A 22,294-nucleotide genomic window follows, 5' to 3' on the forward strand; every position below is an offset into this window, starting at 1 on the left:
TAGCACTTTTGCTGTCCAAACCTATCTTTGCTGTCTTCTCAAAACCACATTTAAAGCATATAAAAAGCATGACAGGGGCAGCACTACATTTTTGGCATAAATGTTCTTGGATTAAAGTGCTTCTGTTCTGGGCATTGCTTTCACTACACGGTCAGGTCCTTGTTTACAGCATCAGATAGGTGCTGTGGGAGTGTGTGTTTTGCTTCAGAGACAGCATGGTACCTGTGTGTGAAGAACTGCTTGTGTCCTGCTACCACTGGATGAGAGATTGACTTCCCCTACAAGTCTGGTGAAGTGAAGGCTTATCCCTCCTAGGCCCCCCCCTGCTTGCTGAAGGGATGTGAGTATTCAGACGTGGCTTTTTAGCCTTAGAGGCACAATGAAATGAGCATGGGGTGTACTATGCCTAGAGACTTGCTGCTGTGGGAAGACCTGGAAGGATAGAGAGATCTGCATAGCTGTTCTCTCTCATGCAATTTTAAGCCTGTGGGGTTGTTTCTTCACTAAGTCCTTGAGGGCACTTGGTGGTGTCTCAATAAGAATGTTCTTCACCTGCCATCAATGTGCTATCAGCACCCACCCTCTTCCTGCTGACTCCCTTCTTATCTTTGCCCTTCAACCTGGCTCAGCTGGACAGTCCTTGTGCCTCAAGGCTTTTCTAGTGCAGATGTTGAGTCTCTAAACTGTTGCAAACTGAAATTTATCTGTCCCTCTAGTTCCTTGAACCCTGAGGTCTCCTTGGTGGGAGAACTGTTCCAACATTAGCATCTGCAATGAGAGTACAGTGCTTACTGCTCTTACATCCACTATATCCTAGAATCATAGAATGGCTTAGGTTGGAAGGGACCTTGAAGACATTTAATTCCAACCCCCCTGCCATGGGCAGGGACATCTCCCACCAGATCAGGCTGCCCAAGGCTCCATCCAACCTGGCCTTGAGCACTTCCAGGAAGGGGTCGTCCACAACTTCCCTGGGCAACATGTTCAGTGTCTCACCACCCTCATTATGATCAATTTCTTCTTAATGTCTAATCTAAATCTTCCCCTTTCTAATGTATAGCCATTCTCCCTCATTCTGTCACTATATGCCCTTGTAAAAAGTCTCTCCCCAACTTCCCTGTAGGCCCCCTTCAGGTACTAGAAGACTGCTACTAGGTCTCCCTGGAGACTTCTTTTCTCCAGGCTGAACAACCCCAACTCTCTCAACCTGTCCTCGTAGCAGAGGTGGCTTAGTCCTCTGATCATCTTCATGACCCTCCTCCAGACCCGTAACGTATAGGAGAAACTTGCTTTTGCATTGGAAAATACCACTGCAGACTGAGGAGCATCTAGAGAAATGAGAAGGTTTATCTGGAACCTTCTTGAAGTGCTGGTTGATGAAATTATCCTGTTCCAGAAAGTGACAGGAAGAGATGTATTTAAGTTGAGCAACTACCCTTCCTGGCCACCCCCCGTACCTTTCTGGGGGAAGGGAAAATGAAAGGGAAAAAAGGAAAGAGAAAGAAATGCAGAATTCTGCAGTCTGTTTGTAGTTTGGGTTGACAAGACACAGGTAGACTGAAACTATTATACCTGAAAGGAGGTTGCAGGGAGGTGGGTGTTGGTCTCTTCCCAAGAAAATAGGATGAGAGGAAATGGCCTCAAATTGCATAAGGGGAGTTTTATATTGGGTATTAGGAAAAAATTCTTCACCAACAGGGTTATCTAGCACTGGAACCAGCTGCCCAGGGAAGTGGTTTAGTCACCATCCCTGAAGGTATTTAAAAGAGATGTAGATATAGTGCTTAAGAACAGGGTTTAGTGATGGGGTCAGTAGTGTTAGGATAACGATTGGACATGATAATCCTAGGAGTCTTTTCCAACTTAAATGTTTCTAAATAGGTTGGACTGTCCTTCTCTATATTACAAATATGTTTGTAGCTAAACTGTAAGTAATTATCCTTTGTCACTTACTAATGGATTTCTTATTCTAAAATCATTATACCATATCTTACTGTATTAATGAGATTTTTTTAAAATTACTCATGGAGACTTTAATAACTGACTTGCTCTAGATAACTTAAGTTTGGGATTTGTTGCCATTTAATAGGAGTCAGCATTACACACTTTTCCCTAAATATTTTACCCGGTCATGCTTTCCCTTTTCCTACCCCACCATTTGCTGACATAATACACCACACTGTATGTTCATAAACTAACCTTACATTACTTTCTTGGTTTTAATATTTCAGAAAGCGTGTACTGCACAGCATCAATCAACCCTTTTTGTTTTGTTTAACATCTATAAAGGTCAGCTTGTTCTCTACAGAGCAGTTATTGTTTACAGACCTTTCTCTGCAGTTCCACTGTCTACAGGCTGCTCTCTACTGAGGTTTGAATAAAAAGTTTACTCTTAAGGAGGGAGACTCCAAACAAAAGCAAGCTAAGAGGAAATACACAACTTTGAGCCAGTCTGATTGTTTAATAATTCTGTTGAGGTAATACATGTTGTCATTTGAGGTTCAAGATCATGCAGAACAGCGTTTTGTTTTGTCAAGTCAATGGTAGTGTGCTGGTTTTGCATGCTATGACTCGGCCTTGGGGAGTTGCTTCTTAATTGAACCCATTTGTTTCACATTCAGCGACAGGAACAGCATCTAAAGGAGTCATTCACACCGCCTGATTTGGGGTATTTTCCTGAAGTCATAAGGGTAGAAGTACAGGTTCCTACATAGTCAGGTTTTTTTTCTGCAGAGGGGCAAGCAGCTGTCTTCTCTCTGCTGTCTGGACTAGAGACTAAGGCACCGATATCTGACACCTAAGAACAACTTTTAAAAAATATTTTGATCATGATATATATTACCAAACTTCTCCAGTTCACTGGAGAGCTGTTAATTTGAAGCAGTTTCAGAAATCTACCCTTCTCTTTTATAGCATTACTGGGAGAGAGTGATTAATAGTCACTGACTCAGCTGCATGATCTTCGTTGTTCAGTGTCTAGTCATTGATGCTTCTTAATGGCCTTGGATTTTATCTCTGTTTTCCTGCTGTTGCCCATACAGTGGGAGCTTTAATAAATGCTAAGAGTTGCAGTTTAGTTAGAAGTAGACCTCACAAACTCAGATTACCTTATAAAAATTGAAGGATTAGTGAATGGTTTGAATTACTAGGATTCATCCAGGTTGCCATGCAGAGATCAGAGCAGTCAAATTTGTCTACTCAGTCAGTCTGGAGGAGCTACTCTGGTATAGACAACAACCAGCTGAACTCTAATGGTCAATTAGTCATCAATATTTACCCTGCTGTTACTGGCAGGCTAATTGCAAGGCAGACTGATTTCAGGAAATCATTTTGCAGGAGAAATAACATACATTTACTACTGCAGAGTGCCTAGAAGGAAAGATATCTTTTTGTGCTCTGCACTCCTAAAATCATGTGGTTTATGCACACTTCTATTCATTTTTCATGGAAATCCTACAATTAATTGGTTACGACACATTCTGTGCTGTCCTTAAATTCATTATAAAGTGCAGAAGAAAATCCCCGTCTTTTTATACCACTTCACTGTGATTTTAAGCACTGTACCTGTCTTGTATATAAATAAGATTCAATCCCTCCTGCACTCCATGCCTCAGAAAAGAACTGGATTGTTAAAAATATACAGCATTATAGATGAAGAATTATAGTATCGCATTATGACTATCATTATTGTAGTTCATTAAAACTAGTTGTGTCACTGTCATAGGCTCTTTCTGCCACAAAATTCTCTCTCTCTCTCTTTTTCTCTTTCCCACTCTCTCACTCTCTCTCTCCTCCTAGTGTTTCTAGATTTCATGGAACTAGAATTCTAAGGTTGACCTCCAAGCTATTCTGTATGAAAGCAAAGCTTTCTTCTTTCACGATAGAAAGCTTAGTTCTAAGACCCTGAATGAATGTAACTGCTGCTATGCTACACTGACAAATATCTTCCCAAGCAAGAGAGAAAGATGATGGGCAAAATAAATAAGAATGAACAGTTTACATGCAAAATGTAGCTATTTCTAAACTTAGACCAGGGTTTATAATGTGAGGTGGATGGACTAGGACTAAACTATGATCACATCTAAAGACATATCAGGGAGCACTGATTTATAGTTGGAAAATGTGAACGATGTGTTCGTTTTTCATGCTGTACTGAGTGAATAAATTTCTAGGGCTCCATCTGCCATCTATTGGTGGAGAACAGTATGTAGAAAACTACCTCTTCAAAATGTGAGATTTAACGTTTATAAGGAGTATACTTTTACTATAATAGTTTAAAAATGAAAAATAAATAGCCTTCAGTGTAAAACTAGATATTTGTATTTAGGATGAGTTGGAAAACAATATTTTTACTTTAGTGATAGCATTACTAGTGGAAGCAATCCTATTCGTTTTAAGTGATATCACCGAGTCTCACTGAGGATTAGTCAAAAGAAGAGAATGAGTGAAAAATCTTCTCATTCCATTCACAATTAATGTTTGTGCTATTATGAAGAAGAGTTGATTGGATTTTTAGTCACTAAATTTCAATGACAATTTTGCAAGGTTGCAATATACCGAATAACAGAATGGGAAATGAGTTCAATATTTCTTGCATTCATTTTGAAGATCTTTTCACTTACTGTGCAAAGCAATTTCTCAGTGGAAGATAAGAAACCTTATCAAACTCTAATAGCTCCAAAACTAGTCCTTTCGGCTTTGAATTCTGACAAAAAGGAGCTATAACATAATTCAAGACTAACATTTGATAAGAGCATTAGATAGCACATATCTACCATCTAACTCACTGAAAGTGTGCATCAAGTATCTCTCACATGCCGCAGAGGTCTTTACAACATCTCAGTCAGAGACAGATTTATAAATGCTTAATTTATGCTTATCGACATCCTGAGGATAAAATGGATCTTCTCAAAAAACTTAGGAAGGCTATGTGAAATATTACAGAATTAGAAGCTTTCTGCTTTAACATCTTCTTATAGCAAAAAAAAAAATCTGAAGCATGGATTCAAAGGAGAATGTTGTCAAATCCTGTTTTCTAAGCTGGCCTCTCAATTAACAGTATTTGCACATTCAAGCTTACATATAATGGCCAATTATGAGCAAAAGAACCTGCACAAGGAAGTAGTCTGTCCATTATACATCCAGTTATATGTACAGATAAGAACTCGAAGAAGTAAGCAGCATGTTAAATGTACATTTATTCCCAGTTTCAAGTTCATGCCCTTTCACTCCGTATTAAACTAAGAAAAAGCAAAGAGCAGCAATTACTAAAGTAAACAACTTTAATACAAAAACCTTGTAACAACAGGCAATAAATCTGGTTCCATAGGAACTCAATGAATACTTTAAATGTACTGATATTACAAAGGACCTTTTTTTTCTGCTGCAAGAAAAGGTCATCAACTAGATAGGAACACAATTCAAAGGGGTGCACTGCAGTGCTCAGTGAAATTGAGTATGAGATATTTGGCTGGGAGTTTACAGAAAGTGCTCAGTGCTGCTTGCACTGCAAGGCTCCTGAAAGCACACAGGCAAGCAAGTCAAGAAAATGCAAATTATCTGAGCACGCTAATAACTAGAAAGGAGACTTAGTACATTTTTTAAAATAACCATGCCACTTGGGCAACTGGAATAAAGGGTGAATACATTTTGGATTGGACTTTCACATCCCCTGACAGCTGTTTCCTATAGTCTGCACACATAAAGCACTGTAAATAGGACTTGCAACTAATGTACAGATCTACATGTTCAAGCACAGGTCTTTACTGGTGGATGACAGTTTTATAAGCAGTTTATTGAATTACTAATATGCAAGATAACTGAGTGTCTGGGAATGCAGTGAGGCTCAGAGACTGCCTCTTGGATCTTAATTTAACACTCACTTAAAAATGTAAAACTGTGACTGCTACCCAACTATTTGGAGTATTTCTTCCATCCATCCTTCCATTAGAGAAGGACACACAGAGTGAGTGAAGAAACAAAATGAGAGAATGCTAAAAGATTAACTGCAAACAGCTAGATTACTATTTATTTCATCTCTACTTTAAGTTATTTAGCTTCATTGGCTCAATGAATGTTTTTTTACCTGTCATGTGTGTGCTTAGCAGAAGAACAACTTCTGTAGCAGAAGAAGCACTCTGTAAATGTATGACAGATGACTCAACACTTCCCTATTTTTTTGACTAATTGAAAGTGAATTCTGCAAGAAATAAGAAAACACAAGGTGAAATCCATTGCTGACTTTGCACCAGTGGACAATGTGATAAATTGGATATGATGTGTACATGAGCAAGAAAAGGCACCAAGAAGGTGTTAAGTGGGAAAAAATGCAGGCATGATGCTGCATTGTGCCTACTTTTTCTAATTCACTGCTTTAAATACCAAATTACCCACTGGCTAACTTTTTATAAAACTTGTGAGTGGTAAGGGTGGAATGTCAGAAGGTAATTTGGATCAAGACAGTATAAGCTTTTACATGGAGAAGTGACAAAATCTGCCACGTACAATTACATTTAGTCAAGTCTGTACATTTTAACATTCTGTCGTAACTGTCCTTTGGCATTCCATGTGCCTGCCCCTTGCCTGGAGAAATTATAAAACAAGAAAAGTCTTAACTAGAAACCTGGTTTCTGCAAGCAGAGCTGGTCCTGGAACCTAAAACTTTGTCTGGACTCCATTGCAGGCCTTCCATGTGTTGGGAGCTCATCTGAGAAGACATTTACACCAGAAGACTGGTGGGTGGTCTTTCACCTGTGTGGGAAATACAGTCAGGAAAATAGCTTAGAGAACCACTAGTGCTCTGGAACTAACATCTGCTCTGTGGCAGGACCTGTATGGTGGTGTGTCTGTACGACTGGTGGTTTGAAGGCCATTTACAGACTCACGTATGAAGCTGGAGGACTAAAGTTGTGGTGTCACAGTGACACATGCAGGTCTTTCTGTAGCTGGATGCTGGATGGTTTTATCTGTCCCACATTCCCTAGCGGGTCTGTAACAGAAACTGGATCAGCTCATTGATCCAACTGAACACTAACCCCACAAACAAAATGATTTAGCTTTAGGTCAAATAATCTGTTTCGCAGATGCTCCTGAGGACCATGGGAGTGATAAAGTACATGTGCAAGCAGTGTAGTTTCTGGAGTGGTACTCCAAATCGGACTATTGTGGCTATTGAAGTTTAATATGAAGTTTGATCAATTTATGTGAGGGAGTCTAGTATGTGCTTGACTGCAATAAAAGCGACTTGCTGATCTTAGGCAAGATCTTAGGGAGGCTGCTCCCTAATCATGCAGAGCATCTGAAACTACCAAACACTATAGACAGGGCAGTATGAGACAGTATGTATGCTTCTCTTTTTGTGTAGTTGGTGCAATAACCTTATTTAGTCCAAAGCTCTTCTAAGTGCCTCTGAAGTTGTATAGATTGCCACCACTTCAGCAGTGGTTAGGAAAGTCAGAAAGCTTGATAATCATAAATGTTGTAGCTTAAAGAAGAAAAATAGAAGAAAAAGAAAATGTCTCCTGCAGTCCCTTACTCCTGCCTCCCCATTCATTCTGTGACAGTAAGAGCTTTCTCTCTTACTTCAAATCAACACCAGAATAAGTGAAGGGGATCAAGTAAATGCAAGCAAACATATTTTAAACTGGCTGATATCTACATCATGATGCAAAGTGAGAAAGCAAATCTTTAGCGAATCTGTCAGAACCTGCAGTTTGTTGTAAATGAAGTCTGATATGTTCAATCACAGTTTTTCTCAGCATCATCTTTTTTTTTATTTCAGTTATTGCTTTACTTGTCAAGTGAATGAGTTTCATGTCCCTAGCAGTAGTAAGCAGGTATAATAACATCTGCCTAAGAAAAGTGAAACTAAGCAATAGATAGATAACAATAGACAGGGCTTTTCAGACACAGAGCATCAACTTTTTGGATGTAATGGCTGAGTTTTCTTTTCCACTCTATAGTAATCCCTGTAATAGAAAAAATGTTCAGCTTCTGTGCAAAAGCTACTTGAAACTAGATATATGTTTTTATGTTTGCTCTCAATGAGACAAATACAATGATGAAGCTATTATGTCTCAAAGTCTTTTGGTAAAGGCATGTTATTCACCTTTCCTTTGGCCTGAGAAGTACATAATTCCTTTTGTCTCAGCAGCTACGAAGTTCATAATCTCTCTTCCTCACTGTGATTAGTGACAACTGAATTTAGACTTCAGAGAGTAACTATTGTGTGTTTGTTTTCTTTCCAACTCAATAATGAATTGATGTATGTGTAATTCTTATTCACATGTTTTCAGTGTGATAGCAAGTGTGATGCTAACTGCTTGGCTGTTCTACGGAATTTCAATTGAATGCCTCCTAGTTCCCACAGAAAATGGAAACATCTGCTTTCCGAGCTGTTTTTTGACTGGCTGGGTGACTCAACTTGTAAATTCAGCAAAAAGAGCAAGTAAACTTTCCTTTTATTTGCCACTCAATTGAACAATCAGAACTGATAGGAAATATTTTTTTTCTTCTTTGATTAAATAAAATCTACTTGTCTACATATTCTTTCAAAAGCCTGTGTTGTGGAAAACATCCTGAACCAAATGTCAGAGAGTGACAAGGGTAGAGAGAAGGATTGGGCCAGTCTGGAATGTTTTATTTTAGCAGTTGTGAACTGTTTCAGTTTCAAGTAATGTTTTTTAATTAATTTAAATGAGCTCATGTTTTCAACCAAAACTTTGTTTTAAGCTAGGCACTAAAACCTCCTCTCAGAAAATGATAAGATAAATCTATTCCTAATTATTATTTTTTTCCAGGTATTGAAAAAAATTGAAACAGCAGCAATTCCTTTGTAACACATGCAGTTTGAATGAACGGGCATTTTCTGATGAGAATTCCTAAGCATTTCCAATAGCAGTTTCTTCTGATAAACCACCAGCAGTACCTAAGAGACCATCAACTTTCTCTTGTGGCCCATCTACTGATTTGTCCTCTGATTTTTACTGTTACTCACAACAGTGTAAAAATCTCCTACCGAGGCATCTTATCTATTTAACTTGTTGTGGTCTGCCTACTAGCAAGCAAAACCAAAACAGAGGCCCAGTCACTGGCTTGTGAGATTTACATCAGGACATATCTTTTGCTTTGACTTTTACAGAGCCAAGTACAAGTCTTATAATTCAGAGGGAGGGAAATAGTATAAGTAACCAGTAAGTTGAAATGGTAAATTGAAGTTTGCATAAATCTCAGCAAGTCTGTGGCAATTCCACAGTTTCTGTACCTTTTCCTGAATATTGTAGATCATAGAGGAAAACTGTAATTTAATCATGGAAGGAAGAAATCAAGAGCTGCTTAATTTCATCTAATCAGCTGTCATGGTAACTGGATTTAAACCCATTGAATTTAGTAGAAAGGGTCCTCTTCTGTTCATAGAATCATAGAATCATTAGTTTGGAAAAGACCATAGAGATCATCAACTCCAACCATACTTGATTACTACTAAATCATGTCCCTGCCTTTTAAACACCGCCAGGGATGGTGACCCAACCACCTCCCTGAGCAGCCTGTTCCAGTGCTTGATAACCCTTTCTGTGAAGAAATTTTTCCTAATGTCAAATCTAAACTTCTCCTGACACAGCTTGAGGCCATTCCCTCTTGTCCTATCACCTGTCACTTGGGAGAAGAGATCAACACCCACCTCTCTACAACCTCCTTTTAGGTAGTTGTAGAGAGCAATGAGGTCTCCCCTCAGCCTCCTCTTCTCCAGGCTAAACAACCCCAGCTCTCTCAGCTGTTCCTCATAAGACTTGTTCTCCAGCCCCTTCACCAGCTTCGTTTCTCTTGTGCCTCCAGGAATTCCATCTTAAAGGGCACCCAGCCTTTGTGAGCTCCTTTGCCCTTAAGGACTCCCATAGAACTTGATCAAGAAGCCTTCTGAACAGATTTAAGTCTGTCTTCTGGAAGTCCAAGGTGGCTGTTCTACTGCCCCCCTGCCTTGCTGTTCCTAAAACTGAGAATTCCATCATCTCATGATTGCTATGCCCCAGGCATCCTCCATCTGTCATATCTCCCACAAGTCTTTCTCTGTTAACAAACAGCAGGTCCAGCCAGGCACCTTCTCTAGCCAGTTCACTCACCAGCTGTGTCAGGAAGTTGTCTTGACACATAGAATAACTCATCAGTCTCCTCATCCTGGCTAGGTGGTCTATAACAGACTCCCACCATGATATCTGCCTTTTTAGGTAGACCTCTGATTTTCACCAATAGACATTCAACCCTATCATCACTGTCAATGAGTTCGAGGCTGTAAAAACTCTCTCTGACATAGACGGTTACCCAATCGTCTCTACATCCTCACCTATCCAGCCTGAAGAGTCTGTAGCTTTTGATGGCAGCACTCCAGTTATGTGAGTCATCCCACCACGTTTCTGTGAGAGCAATTATATCATAGCCCCCTGCCTTACAAGAACTTCTAGTTCCTCTTGTTTATTGCCCATGCTGCCTGCATTGGTGTAGATGCACTTCATTTGGGCTGTAGATCCTGCTATGCTCCTAAGGGGAACAGTCTTAATTCCTAAGCAACTACTCACTGAATTATCTAACCCTCCTGTGGAGCCATTTGAAGTGCTATTCCTCACTTTCTGTGAGGTGGCAGACCAAAGGTCCTTGCCAGCACAACACCCCTCAGAAACTGGAGTGCCTTTTCCAGGCTTTTCTCGATCCAGCCTGGTTATGTCTCCCTATCTTCTTGGTGAGTACCCTTTTGACCCTAGGAGACAGGTATACCCCATCATTGGATAGCAAACCTGGTGAACTGCCCATCGACCCATGATCAAAGAACCCAAAGTTTTGCTCCTCACACCTGATTTGGAGCCAGTTATTTATTTCCCAGTGCTTCCTAATCTTTCTGTCATCATTGCCAGTAGTAGGAGTGACAAGGGAGAAAATAACTTGTGTCCCCACATCCTTCACCATACTTCCCCAGGGCCCTGAAGTAACTTTTAATTAGTCTCCAATTTTTTGTTGAGATTTCATTACTGCCTAATTGGAAGATCAGTGATGGTTAATTATCCGTGGGCCTGGCCAGAGTTGGTAGTTTTCTCACTATACCTCTAGCCAAGGCCCCAGGAAGATACCCCTTGTATCACTCTCTGAAGAACAAAATGCTGAACTGTTTTGGGCTGAGGAAGAACGTTTATAGAGGTAGATATCCTGTACATCCCATTTAAACCCAATGACTAGAAAACAGTTCTTGCATACTCCTTAGATTTATTCCTTGGAACCTGGCCACAAAACCATAATTATGAAAGAACTGTGGATTTATAGCTTGCTTTATGGCATCCGTTTCTCTCATGTTCAGCAGTCCAAGACTGAACCTTCCTTAGATGAACAGCCTGTGAGGTCAGGAAAGTGAACCTCCACAAGACCTGTTTAGCAAGTTAATGTCATTTATTGCCAAAAAACTGGCTAGAGTCTTGCATGTGCTCCAGTGCTGTGGAACATCATCTGGCCACTTGGGGCAAAGTGCCAGATATTACCAAGATGGATTTTGATGAAGGATCTGCCCATGCCATCTGGCACACACCAAGCCATGTTCTCATGCTCTGCTGAGAATCCTGTTGGCAGTGCTGGAGACTGGAAATTTTATGCCAAGTACAGTGGACTTCAGATCACCTGAATTTGTGCACAGTTTGGCATTCGTGTCATGCTGCATCCAAGCTTAGCAAACTGTCAAAATCAATAACAATGAAGCTCAAGTGTTTGCATCCAGACAAGAGCCCATGTGTTTGCATCAGTGGCTGAGCTGCCCAGGTATCAGAAAAAGCTTGCTTTCTTCAAAATGTTTGTGGTCAGCAGAGCCTGTGTTCGTGTATGACTTTAAAATGATTTTGTCCTCTTCCTGTCTTCCTGCTAGGAGTTTGGAAAAAGGATACACGAAAATTTGCTTTCTCCTTTCTCCCTCACCAAGAACAGGGCACTGAGGCAGTATGGATAAAGGCTTTTGATCATGTCTACAGTGTAGCTGAAACGTGTGTGTTCCTGCAGCAAGAAGAGTTAGTTCCCAAACTCATGAAGAGCACACTGTAAAAGTGGCAGGCACAGGATTATGGGAAAAAAACCACCCCAAAATAAAATGTAAAACTGGATAACAAATTTGAATGACAACCCCATCCCCCCCCACACACACACATCCCCCTCCCAAGAAAACAGAGTATCCAGGGTCTTAGTCTTCAGCAGTTCCAGAGCTCTTGGGGAGAAAGCTAATAGGAATTGCTGTACGCCTCCTCATTGTTCCCCAGTTATGAAGCTGACAGGACCAGTTTCTGCACCCTTTACATTTTAAAAAGACTTAAGGATTTTTGTGAATCTACTGAGCTAATTATAATCTTCTCAGGAACCATAACATCAGCAGAGCTTGCTGGACAACAGTGTGTTTTGGCCTCTTCTATCACCACATGGTGCTGGGAAGAGGCCCTGGAGGCAATGATGCTGGAATTGTGCCTCACAGGAAATCTCTGCTCCTGCTGGGATGACCAGGAAGTCCCTGACTGGGGACAAGGATCTGCCTGTGACATTTTATTCACAATGTATTTCTTCCCCCGAAGAAATGCCACAAGCAGACCTCCAGAAAGAGGACTGTCACTGTTTGGCCTCTCTCCTGTTTCCCTTTTCTTTTCCTGTTCACTGCAGCATTATAATCTTTGTCAGTTTCTTCCACAGAGATGTCTTTAATAATGGATCCCTTTGCCCAATAAACAAATTATGGGGAAGCGGAGCTCTGCTCAAATGACAGAGAAGCCTTCTGGCATTGAAACTGCTGTCGTTCCTGGGCCAAGCAGAAGAGTTCTGTACTTTTCCTCTCAGTCCAGAGGAGAAATTTCTGCTATAATTAAGTATGGGCAAGAGTAAGCTATGTGCTAATAGCCTTAATCGATTTGGATTATCCCTTGGCTGGGTCTAATCTCTTTAGCTACGAAACATGCCTGAGTACAGTGTCTCACACTGGGAGAATGGCTTTTAAGGTAGCATTCCAATTTGTTATTGAAAAGACTAAAATAAGATGAGAAAATGAACAATAGATTTACTTCAATGCTGCATTGCATTAATGAGACAGGCACAGAGGCATCTGATGTGTTTCATGTATATGCCTAATGAGCTGTTGTGTTAGAACACAACAAGATTTTACTTGCAGTCAAAACAGAATCTATGTGGTTTTGAAGATGCTTGGTGGCTGGTAATATGAATGATTCCATAGCCGAGGGCATCATGTGAATAAACAGGATCTTATACATAGCATCACAAAAGATTTAGTAGATACGCGATTAGATTTTTTCATGCACAACTCTCAAACCAAGCAAAATGTTGTTCTTTATAGTCTTAGCTTTGATTCCAGTTGGTCTTATTGATAGGATCAAATAGTTCTGTACCCATTATGTTTAAAGAAGCAGTGCTGTTTCCACAATGTGTTTTGGAAAAGGTGGCATATCATAATGGGAAAGGATTGCTGTAATATAGAAGCTTAATTCAGAGAAGACTTTTAGATTAGTGGGACTGGCAAACTGCAGCACAGCACTTCAGTTGGCACTCCTATGTGTATTTGAGTAGGTCCTAATCCATGACAGGTCACCAAAATTTGTAGGCATCTGCACAGATAAAGGCTGCAGTAGTCACTGGAACAAGTCATATGCTGAAGCTGAAAATGTGCTCAAGTGTCCTCCTGCATAGATATATAAAACTAGTGCACCAGTTTGTCATTTTAACACTTTTCTGCAGCTCCACTGACTTTAATCCACCTGTGCTATTCCTTTCCTTCAGAATAATGAATTTTATAAACTCCTGGGGATTTTTGCAGAGCTCAATAGCCCAGAAAAGCAGGATGGAAAATTAATGCAAAGTATTTCTTACTATCCTGACATTCAAGGAGACCATGATTGGTTGAGTTTCTGGACACTTAAGGACTTTCAGCCACCTTTTGTTCTTACACAGCTAGAGACTGATTATAGTAGAAAGCCAAACTATTTGTTTCTGTTCATCAAATGTCAGGCAGTGCACTGTTTGAGTCAATCTATAATAACATTTCAATAGACAAATACGATCCTTATGCTTTTGAAAAAGTGCATGTATGTTATGTTGTTATTAGTCAACCTTTGTTGAAATATCCCTGCCTTTCAATTCTCTGTGTTATTAGGACACAGTAAACCAACGGTTATTGGATGATGAGCTGTCGGTGTCTATGCTTAGAAACAATCAGGTGTGGTTAGTGGTGATTCTCCATCTGGTACAAAATGCATGTACAGTCTGCTTGCTGGCAGTGAAACCGGGGAAATATATGGCTTACCTGGGGTACTCTCAGCTGGCAGGAATTGCAGTACTCATTTTTTCCTCTTCATGTTATCCATCTTTAGTGACTTTCTTCTATAAGAATGCTCTCCATCTGCAGAAGATGCTACTTGATTTTTTTGGCGGTGTGTGCGAAATAGGTACCTGGCAATGGATCACCATTGATTTCATTGGTAAAGACCAAGGGACAAAAAAGTAACTTTGCATTAGCTGTCCTAGCAATGCAACTATCTTATTCTGCAGCAACGCTAGAGGACAGCCACATCCAGCGAGTATACCTACCGCTTTTTATTTGCTGCATTTCTGTGTTTTAAACAAAGACCAAGCAAACGCTTCAATCTTTAGTCTGCACTTTAGCCAATCCATCAGGACCAGGACATCGTTTTTCCTTGCAGCATTTTCCTCAGGGAATGGTGACTGGGCTGACAGCCCATGCTGAAGTTATGTTCTGCTTAAATTTGCTCACCTTCATAGCATGAGCGAAAGAGTACAGAAAATCCTGAAGACTGTGAGAGCATGGACGCTGTCTTGCTTTTGTAATATCTGAATTGTCATTATTCTGTATTCTTTTGAAGAGTGTCTTCTCAAAAATAGTCTCAAGACAAAGCTACATTTTAAAAAATCATCCAGAACATGTAGTCCCTTCTGATGTGCTGTAGAGATGCTGGGCTTACTTAACAACTTTACCATCATCCTATATCCTCGCCCAGTTCCTCTGAAATGACTTTGCTAGCAACTAATAATTACAGTCCTTAGAGTGAAGATCAACAGAGTACTTCATCTTTAAAAGCAGCAGCAGAAGGATACTAGCACCAACACAGTTTAAAGGGCTGCTCTTGCAATTTAGTATAGAAGTCAGCATGAAGATTTAGGATTTTATCTGGGCTGTCTCAACAACTGTTTCAGGTATACCTACTTGTAAATAGCATACGGTGTAGCCACAAGTACGTATGCATTAAGTATCTCTGAAATGCTATAGTTGCAGCAAAAGCAAGCTTCAGCAGAGGCTGAAACTTATACATCACTCCCATGAACTCCCTTGAGAGCCAGAAGTCACTGGAGCACAGCCAAGGAGCCACATAACCACCTCCTGGCAACACCTTTGTGTTAGGAAAGGTTGCACAAAGTGACTATAAGATGAAGGAAAGTAGCTAATGGAGAGGAAAGTATTAGCCCTGTTGTACAAACACCCAGTGAGACATCAAGAACGCAGTGTATGCTGCTGGAGTGTGTTCCAGGACAGGTGGACTCAGCCTGCAGTAGGTCCAAAGAAGGGCTGGTGTACATTAGTGAGTAAAGTAATGGCAAATTCACCATTTGAGGGGACCCCAAGAGAACTTGGCTCAGCAGGGATGCCAGGGAGTGAACATGATTTTCAAGTTAGAGCTTTCTCAGTTTACCAAATGGACTTAAATGGTACCTGTGGGGAGGACAACTCAGTCCTGCAGTTCTGTGGAAACTAGCACCAAGCAGATAAGTCAGATGATTTGAACAGTTGGATTCACTTATGTTGGTTCTTAGGTGCCAATGGATGTTGTCAGAAGCATTTCCTTGAACTCCAGTCTCTGCCTGTTATTTGCAAGATGAGCAAGGGAAACACGAAGACCAGATGGAGTTAGGAGGGAGATTTCACAGTGTTATCTCCCCAGAGGGAGTGACAGTAGGCGGGGAGGTTCTGAACAGGTAGTGTTTCCCTGGCTTGGTGACTTGCACAAAAACCTGTCCTCTTCAGAAACTTCACATTTGGTGCCTTAGGATGTTGTCAATGATACATTTCTGCAAAACTACCCCTTTTTAATGTGTATGAATGAAATCTGTCTGCTAACACTGACACCTGGATATCATTTCAACAACTGATAAAAATCCTACATCCTGTGAAAAGAAGGCGATACGTGATGCAATATGTGTGGAATTCGTACCAAGTGCAGTTCATCAGGACATTTACTTCCCATAGCCTTTTCCAAGACTGATTAGCCAATGGTATTGCTGATTCAGATCTCCATCCTGTTACAAGTTTATTAGAATGCTCTGATTTGGTCTGGATTTTGCCCTGTGCATCCAGGCAGTGATTCTGACTGCCTACTATCACACTGGTTTTGTTGCCACATGCAAAGGGAATGAGCTGGGCTTGACATTACCTGAGTGGTCGATCATTGGAGCCAGGGGCTACTTCCACTCAAAAGAATTTGTTTGGCCGTTGGGTACTGCATGGTGAAAAATACCAGAAACTCTTTGGTTTTACATTTTCCTCCTCTTTATTCACTTCTGCCATTGAAATGGTATGGCAGCAGACAAGAATCTTATCGCTGCATTTGGAAACCAGATCTGATGGCTACCTGATGCTTTTTAAGGTCACATCACATGTCAGGCCTGGGAAATGGTAGCACAATATATTCCACTAATTTTGGCTGTTGGCGTTTTCTATGTTGATGAGTAGAAACAAGTGTCGGTGCTGTATGGATGTGATGGTATTCCACTGATAGCATGTATTTTTAAATAAAGCACCACAGAACATTCCTCTGGCTGTATGTGTATACTGAGAGCCATGTATATGACACCGCTTCATGTTAGCAGCTCTGCTTCTGCTGCAATGCACAGGAATGTAGGGAACTGTTTGGCCTGAAGATTGTCTCCCATCTAGCTGGCATACAAAGTGACAGCGCAAACCCACTGAGATTGCATATTTTTCTCCATTAGGTCATAAAGGCCTCCAGTCAAGGTGCAGAGGTTGGAGTGAAATACCAACTGCAGAAACTGTTACTAGACTTTTGTAGAAGGAAAGTAAGTTGTGGCAGGGCAGTGAATATACTGACTACCCTAAACGTAAGAGCACACATACAAACCAAGCCCACTTCTCCCAAAAGTGGTATTTTTTTGGCACAGCAAGGACATTTGTAGCATTCCCCTCTGACAGAAACACCAAAAATAGCTAATTTTATATCAATTAACACATTCCAACTGCTGACTCATTTTCCACAAGTCTCCTGCTGTTTTCATTTCAGGTGGGAATTCTCTTTATTTGTCTCCCTCCACTTTTATTTCCTTTTATAAGAGCATCAGAGGTGCTTTTTTTTTCCTCCTGGCCCATCCTAAAGGTGTTTCAGAAAAGTGCTGTTGGTTTTATTGAGGTTTTGAATTCTGTCCAGAAGAACTCTTTGCAGAAATACAAGAAAAATGAGAAGGTTCTTGCCCTGTTGTCCCTTTTCTTCCTTCACCCGCCTTCATTCTTCTTTGCAGTATAAATACCAAGGAAAATTAGTGCCATTAATTCTTTCTTGTTGTGGCAAACATACCTCCAAAATACGTCACCCCTATGGACAACTAACATTGTAACAGGAATCTTTGAGTACTAGAAAATTATTCACAGAGGGATAAAATTTCACTCATTTCCCCACAAAATCTATGTGACTGTAACATTGACTGGTTTTCAGATTTTTCTCCTTAAGGATTACTCAACCAGTGGACTTTTCCTGAGGCTGAAATGATCCTTTTTGTATTATTCTTTCTTTTTTCTTTCTTTTTGTTAAGTCTCAACTGTTCTTTTAAGCTTAAATTCTCAACTTGCCAAGCTAAATATTCTAGACAAGGAGATGTTTGTCCAAGTAGCTCTGCTATGGTAATGCACCCTGACCTTTCAAGCAAGGGGCATTTGAGGTTCTGAAACAAGCTCTCAGCATGTGAGATGCCACGGGAAAGCAGAACCACTTTCATTTCCCTTTCATGCCATGTCCCTGTGACATGACAGTTACTTTAGAAGACCTGCTTTAAAGGTTTTATAGTTGTGACTTTGGCTGCAAAACTGTTTTTCACTTCTACAGAGAGAGCAGGTGTGCTTGAAATGAACATTTATATTTAAGAGTCTGTCTATGTTGTTATTGAGAGCAAAGTTCTGATCTCTTGTTGCTCCTGATATTTCTGTAGCCCCTGAGATACCAATTAGTCCCTTTTGCTCCCCTGGAAGAACCTGACTGTGCCATAACATGTTCATCTGAGCAGCTCTGCAATGTGGACAGGATTGCTAGTCCACCTATCCCAACAGGAATTTTTGTGTTCAATTGTGAATTTCAAAGCCGTTATTTCTCTTGTTTTGTCTTGTACTCAAACAGACAGAATGGCTCAGCAGCTTGTCAATAGGCACTCAACGCACAACAAGGACTGTGTTTTGCTAGTCTGAGCAGCTGTAATTCAGCTTCATGAGACTGTCCTGCACACAGAGCTGCCCACTTTTCCTTTTCCAGTCATATTTGCAATCCCAGGTGAAGCTTGGAAGCTGCTGAAGGTATCCAAAGGCTGGAGGAACCACGGGTTTGTGGCAGCTGGTGGAGATGGCTCTGTTCTTCTTCTTTTCTCAGACCTCAGTTGGCATCTTTCAACAGATGCTACTGCAGCAGGGAGGAGAAAACACTCAGGAAAAGTTTAGGGACTCCTTCTGCCACATAAGTCAGAAGATGTTCAAAGGTATGCTACGTCTTACTCCTAGGGCAAGGAGAGCACTATGTCCTGTATGGGGAATGAATAACATTTAGGTCTTCAGTTTTTGTTCTGGTTAGGGAGTTGTTTTGCTTTCTGAGCTACTTTGAGAGTTTTGACTCCTTGCAGTAAACCCAACCCCAAGACAAAGGTCAGGAAGAAACTCAGATACGATGCTGCTTTCCTTGTGTGGTAGGAATCACAGGGTTGTCTTCCTCCTCCCAGGTTATGGGTACTGCTGCTGTCATCAGTAGATTGCTGGCCATGGTGGACATGCACGAAGGGCAGGCCAAAGTGTACTCCCAAGTGAAAAGGCTTTTCAAATTTCCAAGTGCAGTTTCACATAAGCCAGTCGCTCAACTGATGTTTTCCATGCCATCGTCTCTCCACTCTTCATATGCTCAGTCTGAGAAGTGTTATCAAATATATGGAATCTTTCTGCTGTTGCATGGACCGAGATGTTGTACGTACTTCTTACTCTAAAAAGCCAAGCAATAGATAAGAACCTTTCACCAGTGCTGAAGAGACAACAGTGTTGCCTGTGCTTTGCATATGGGAGCTGACAGCAGCATTGATACTGAGGCCTGGGCCAAACCTGTAGACTCTATCATGCCATTTGAGTAACAATGGTCAATTCTCAAAGAAAGAAAAGATGAGAGGAAGAAAGAGTAAATCCTAAAGGCTGAGCAGGATGGATTCTGTTTGTCATTCTTAAGCTGAACACAAGCATTTTTTTTCCCCCTCTGTTCCTTAATTTCAGTTTTTAGTTCCTTTGAAATGCCGGAAACTGGTGGGCTTAGAACCAAGAAATCCTTTCATTTGTTGAGATTGTCTTATTTCTGAGATTAAATAAGCAGAACTTCCCAAGAGAGGAACTCAAACCAATAACTAAACCAGATTAACTGGGTTTTGCTGTGTTTGATACATAGGCTGGCCTCGGGCACTTCTACAGACTGCAGTACTGATTTCGCAAGAGAGTATTCTGCACGGCTGTGTCGCAGCGTGCAATCAAGGCTGACTCCTCTTAAGTGCCTCTGGTGCCAAATCTCAGTGGGGTCTTGAATATTGTTCTGCATCATTTTTCTTTTCTATATTCAGTGAATGTGCTTCGTTTCCATAATGAGACCAACCTGCAAAATTAGAGAGATTTTGGCTGTAGCATATCAAACTCATGCTGCATATAAGCAACCAACTTTCCATCACTGTTTGCCTTTGGCTCAAAGAGCATGTTTGTAGTGGAGTGTGCTTGTATTTTGTAACGTAACACTTTACTGTAAACTCTTTATAACCTGAGAGTGACAACTTGGGCTCACAGGTATTTGCTTGAAAGAGTGAGACTTGCTACAGCTGTCCATGTTTTGCGTGATAGACTTGGCTCTGGGTGTGACATAATAAACTTGCAAAGAGCTATTGCTTTGCTCCAATGAATAGGTTCAATCAGCAATGTAGAATACATACGCTTTGCTAACAGGCAGTAATATAGGAGTATAAAAGAAGTGTGAAATTTTCTTTCATATGTTTGCAGTGAAAATTGTGATTTAAAATAATTTCTCCCTTGCACAGTTGTTTGTTCATTTCTGCTTGTGTAATTGACTTATAAGCACCTTTTTCTTCTCTTAAAAAGTTATTTACATGCTTAACTCTATCTTTGCCATCCATAATGCTCACATGTAAGAAGTCTGACAATTAATGCCAAGATTAACTCCACGTGTTTGCAGAAGTGAGCCCACAGATGGCTGTTAGTTTCCCTTGACATCATTATAAGCCAACACGTTTCTGGGGTTTTATTTATAAAATAAACACTATACACTTATTTAATTATATGTGATGTCATAATTTCAGGTTTTGCTTTGGCCTCTCAGCGGTAGCTTTCTTCATTTTTAAACAGTAGTTATATAGCTGTAGTTAGTGAATTGTGCTTGAAGACATAAAAACAAATGTACAGAAGTTTCAATATCAAAGTGAAAAACACATCTTTACAGTGAAAACAAATGCATTTTTCCAAGTGGAAAGCACGATGTGTGACTCAAAATAGATACCTGTACTTGAAATATCCTCTCTTTGAATGAGTCTGCATTCTAAAGAGGAAAATCATAGAAAACAGCATTCACAATGAAGTGGGGCAGAGCTTGTTGCTGCTTTTAATATTTCTTTAATTTCAAGTAATGTTTGAAATTATTTTAAGGGCAGAAGTGACTTCCAGCAGGGCCTGGTCAAACCAGTGACCGTATGCTCCTGGACTGAGCTCTGGGATCTCTCAGGCTTCCCAACACATGGACGTGTTGGGCTCTCACCTCTCCCTCTCCAGGCACCTTTCAGAAAAGCCGCCTAAGGTCATCCTTTATCCACAGCCCTCCTCTTGGCACTGGACTTCTTAGCTTCCTGAAACAAACAGTTGTTCCTGGTGCTTTTTTTTAGATATATTTCCTTTTGATCTCACCTTTTGTGATTGTTTGTCTTTGGCAGCAAATGTGTAACTGAAAATCGGGAAGTCTAAAATACGCAAAGCACAAGTTCTTTAGCCAGAGTTCCTGCAGTGCAGAATTTGCTTCTGCATTACATAGTACATATTAAAATGTAGTGCTTGCTGAAGAAAGCAGGTAATGATCCAATGGCTGTTGACAGAATTGGAAGATGCATTGTATGCAGTCAGCTCCATATTTACACCACAGATTTACTTCCACAGTAAAATTAATCTCTTAAGTTTTCATATTTATGCTTTGACTATTCATCATCAGGTTTCTGTATGCATTTTTAAAGGTCTTTTTTTGTCTGGTCCAAACACTGCTGAACTGCTCTAATTTGTTGGATATGTTACTGTAGTTGCAATGCTTTGCTGCTTCTCTTTTTTTTTTCTTTTTGCATTTTTATGCTCTGACAGTAACACCTTTTTCTTTATCTTTTTTAAAGATAAAGACATTCCCTGCTGATACATCTAATCCTTTTTTCGATCCTTTTACAACAGTACCACAGTTTTCTGTAAGTAGAACATGCAACTAAAAAACAGTGTATTTAACACAATTCCAACGTTTTTTTAAAGTGTCAGAGACTCATGTGCTAAGCAGTCCTCAAAAAAAAAAAGATAAATTCCAAGTAGAAATTAGAGTGCAAATCAGTCAAAGATTAAAGATTCCTGTTATACAAATAATTAATTTGCCTGCATTCAGACATTGCTTCTTACTAGACAGAGGACTAAAAGTTAAAGGTCAAGGCTCACTGCTACTGCAGTCCGTTCCAAAAAGTTGTTCAATTCAGGAATGTAAAGGACACTTGTGAAGTTCCATAGCATTTTTCCAAGGAACAATAACGGAGTAGGAAGACTTAGTCCTCTGTTTAGCAATTGCATGGCCTTCTGCCTGAAACAGCCCGCTGTTCCATCACAAGAAACAGCCTAATTTTCATTGAATTTACATCTGAATTTTAAGGAAGAATTCTAATTAGTGTGTTGATGACTACAATGGTATCTTTGTATAAACTCCCATATCTACTTAATAACTTGGGT

At 40.4% G+C, this 22,294-nt stretch overlaps 1 protein-coding gene across 3 annotated transcripts in view; it reads left to right on the plus strand.

Moving 5' to 3' along the window:
* Positions 1 to 22,294, plus strand: part of EPB41L4B (erythrocyte membrane protein band 4.1 like 4B) — a 167,909-nt gene that overhangs the window by 135,468 nt on the left and 10,147 nt on the right. The window contains exon 23 of one of the 3 annotated variants that reach the window (XM_069853384.1): positions 21,703 to 21,771. The exons of 1 other annotated variant lie outside the window; for it this stretch is intronic. In XM_069853384.1, the coding sequence (XP_069709485.1) occupies positions 21,703 to 21,771 (69 nt within the window). Of the gene's footprint in view, positions 1 to 14,387; positions 14,410 to 21,702; positions 21,772 to 22,294 lie in introns of those variants that run through there. One more of the 3 variants, XM_069853386.1, reaches the window with a different exon arrangement.

This window comes from Phaenicophaeus curvirostris, chromosome 3, assembly GCF_032191515.1.
Source record: "Phaenicophaeus curvirostris isolate KB17595 chromosome 3, BPBGC_Pcur_1.0, whole genome shotgun sequence".
Taxonomy (NCBI): Eukaryota; Metazoa; Chordata; class Aves; order Cuculiformes; family Cuculidae; genus Phaenicophaeus; species Phaenicophaeus curvirostris.